This window comes from Stylophora pistillata, chromosome 1, assembly GCF_964205215.1.
Source record: "Stylophora pistillata chromosome 1, jaStyPist1.2, whole genome shotgun sequence".
NCBI lineage: Eukaryota > Metazoa > Cnidaria > Anthozoa > Scleractinia > Pocilloporidae > Stylophora > Stylophora pistillata.
The window spans coordinates 6,032,101-6,035,000 of record NC_142519.1 but is presented as its reverse complement, the minus strand read 5'-3'; the positions used below and the strand labels follow the sequence as shown (position 1 = coordinate 6,035,000).

Below are 2,900 nucleotides of genomic sequence, written 5' to 3'. Positions count from 1 at the left end.
ATTTCTTAACCAAATTTAACAATTTCTCAAATGGGTTTTTTTAAATTTTTTTTTTCAGTGAAAGGTAGTTTTTCTTTTTATCAAAAACTCACCCATTCAACTGGATTAGTTGGGTGCTTTATGTCCTTTTGACCGTTGACACCCTAACATCAGTGGGCATATTCTCCATACTGTTGTTCACACATTTCCTAAGCTGCTGACAGGGAGAATTAGAATCAAGAGCTTTTTTGGTTGGTGATCATTTCCTTTATTCTCCTGACCCAAATGCAGGATCTACTTAATAAGGATGATATTGTAAGGAGAAATTAGATGGTAGTCTCTCTCAGGGGTCAGAGCAAGGCTGTGCTCCAAGAAAAATTGAAGGGATCAGCCTGATGTTCTGAAACTGTAAAATCCAGGGTTCCCAGCATATGTTTTTTTTTATGAGAAAACTAAGATTCCTGAGCTGTCCAAGAGCAAAAGTAAGGTGCCACTGGGGCCACCAGGCATTGCTAGACCACAGCCCTGTCAAAGAGGAAGCCTTTTCCCCCCTGGATCTGGAAGTCAATTCTTAGATGATCTCCATTTATAACTCCTTTGGTGCAAGGTACTGTTTATCATCCTTGGTACACCCCCTCCCCCCTCCCCCATCTTGTCTGACTAAACTTTGTAATTCTTAATTGATGAATGCTTGACAGTGTTACATTTGTGTGAGAGGAAGTTTGAGACATCTCCAACTTTTATTAATACAGCATACATTTACAAGTAAGGCAGTATGGGGCAGTATGAATTCATAAATGGCCTGTTGACATGCATTGCTCATAATTTTTATTTGGTCCAGGCCATGAAAAAATGTGGTGAAATTGTCTCAGTATTAAATGATTTCAAGTTCAGCTAGACAGGGGATTTGATTTTAAACATAAGCTGTACTTTCAGTTCGAACAGAGTACATGGATTATCGATTCTTCAAGGATCTGGAGTTGAAACAAACTCGTAAATGCTTGTGCTGCTGTACTGCATCAGAGCTGGAGATGTATGTTGATGACCATGATTCAAGTGGTGCACAGAAGGAAGGAGAGCCTCCCAATCCAGGTGCATTCCATCCTCATGTGCTGCGTCACCCAGAGGCAGCCCAAGTGGAGCAGATCATCAGAAATGCCTGGAACAGAGCACGATTGGTTGCAGAAGGCTAGGGTTTCTGTTATGTCATTTTTATGTTTGAGTTCACACTCAATTTTTTCATCTTGTCTAATTAAGACAATTTAGTAAGACTGGTCTGCAGAAGAAGTTTTGTTTTTTTATTTTAAAACCTTTTGTTTCTCTTCTTGTTGATGTTCTGTTACTAAGACAGAAAATTGCAAAAATCTAGCTCCTATGAGCAATTTCAGTCACAATGTAACACAAAAATTTGCACCCTCAAAATATTAGAGATGTGCAAAATAAAACTCCATGAAAATATTCATGTCATATGGCAGATTCATCATCCTTATCCATGTTCTTTACTTTAATCCTATATTTTGGGCACAGAGTCAGTGAATTTTTTGTCCTAAACATGCAAAAAGACAAGGTATTGGAATATTTTGTATGAATTTTGGGGTTTGTTAGTGTTAATAGGTGTAGTTAATACAAGATATAAAATCCAGCTGTTGTGGAGAATCTAGCAGGTACCCAAATCAAGTAAGGAAGCAAAGTAAAAACCATGGCTTCAACACTTGAACATACTATAGCTAATGTTTATTTCCCTGAATGCAATTTATGTCTCATTTATGTAATGCACAATTGTTTCCTTGACACTTCTAATCTTTATGGCACACATTTTGTTTGATTATGCACTGGAATTTTGTTTACAAATGATTGGTTGCATTTTATTTATTTTAGTGTATGTGTGTTCCTTCAGGCAATATTGTTTTGTCTGATAGAGAAAATGCAATTACAGTTCCTTTGAAAAGAGTGGAGGTGGCTGAAAAGCTAAGAGTTTTTCTTGGGATCTGGAACTTGTTTCTCTCTTAAGGATTTTTTTTTTTTGCCCTCTACTGCCTGTATCCTAAATGAATTCTTCCGAGTAGAATTTACGGTATGTTAAAGCGTAGGTGAAAGTCTGTAATCTCAAATATTGAATAAACGCCAATTACTAGTTTTCTTAAACAGCTTTTTTTTTTCTGTCATTTTACTATTTGCTTCCCCTTGCACCTCCCAGAGGAATACTGCGGTATTTTTCGGTGAATTAGGGGGCCTGGAGCGAATAATTACAAGGAGCAACTGTCACTCCGCCAACCGAACCTTGGATCTCATGTGGGCCACTGAAACCCAGTGTGCCTACTTGCAGAAAAACAGCCCTGCCATATCTTTGCTGCAGCTCCTCAATTCCGCCCCCCCCCCCCCCATCACACCCCACCCACTAAAATTACTGTTACCAGGGGCTTAAGGATGTGGACTATACTTGAAGAGCAGTTCAGCCCAAAGGAAGAACCTTTCTTAGTTTACGGGTGTGTAAAAGTGTTTCGACTTAACAGACGTGTGTATAACTTCAAGCTTTGGTCGTGAATATCTTAAAAAAAATTCCCTATCTGACGACCGGCACACCTACTTAGAATTCGGGCACTTTTGTTCCAGCAAAAGAAATCAAATTTTTTTCGGAGAGAATGATTCAGTGTAACTTTATTACTACTGTCAAACTAATTAAAATAGATCATGATAGTCAAATAGACAGTTGAGAGTCTTAGAATGCTTCTCAGTGGTGGATGAAGACTCTGCCCCACACTACAGGGGTCAGTATTGCACAGCTCCCCCTCACAACACTTGTATTCGCACTCAGGCTCTTTCTGTTTGCTATTCTTCATGTCGTCTCTTTCATTACATTCCCTCTGGATAACCGTGCACTTATGTTCCATGGCGCATTCTCGCGTATAAACACCATTTTT

The 2,900-nt window shown here is 38.9% G+C and overlaps 1 protein-coding gene across 1 annotated transcript in view; it reads left to right on the top strand.

Annotated features, from left to right (window-relative positions):
* LOC111334594 (uncharacterized) overlaps positions 1-2,124 on the top strand; it is a 9,308-nt gene extending 7,184 nt beyond the window's left edge. Inside the window, exon 4 of the mRNA XM_022940380.2 lies at positions 916-2,124. Within this exon, the coding sequence (XP_022796115.1) occupies positions 916-1,172 (257 nt within the window). The 3' untranslated portion in view covers positions 1,173-2,124. The remainder of the gene's footprint in view (positions 1-915) is intronic.
* The last annotated feature ends 776 nt before the right edge of the window (positions 2,125-2,900 follow it).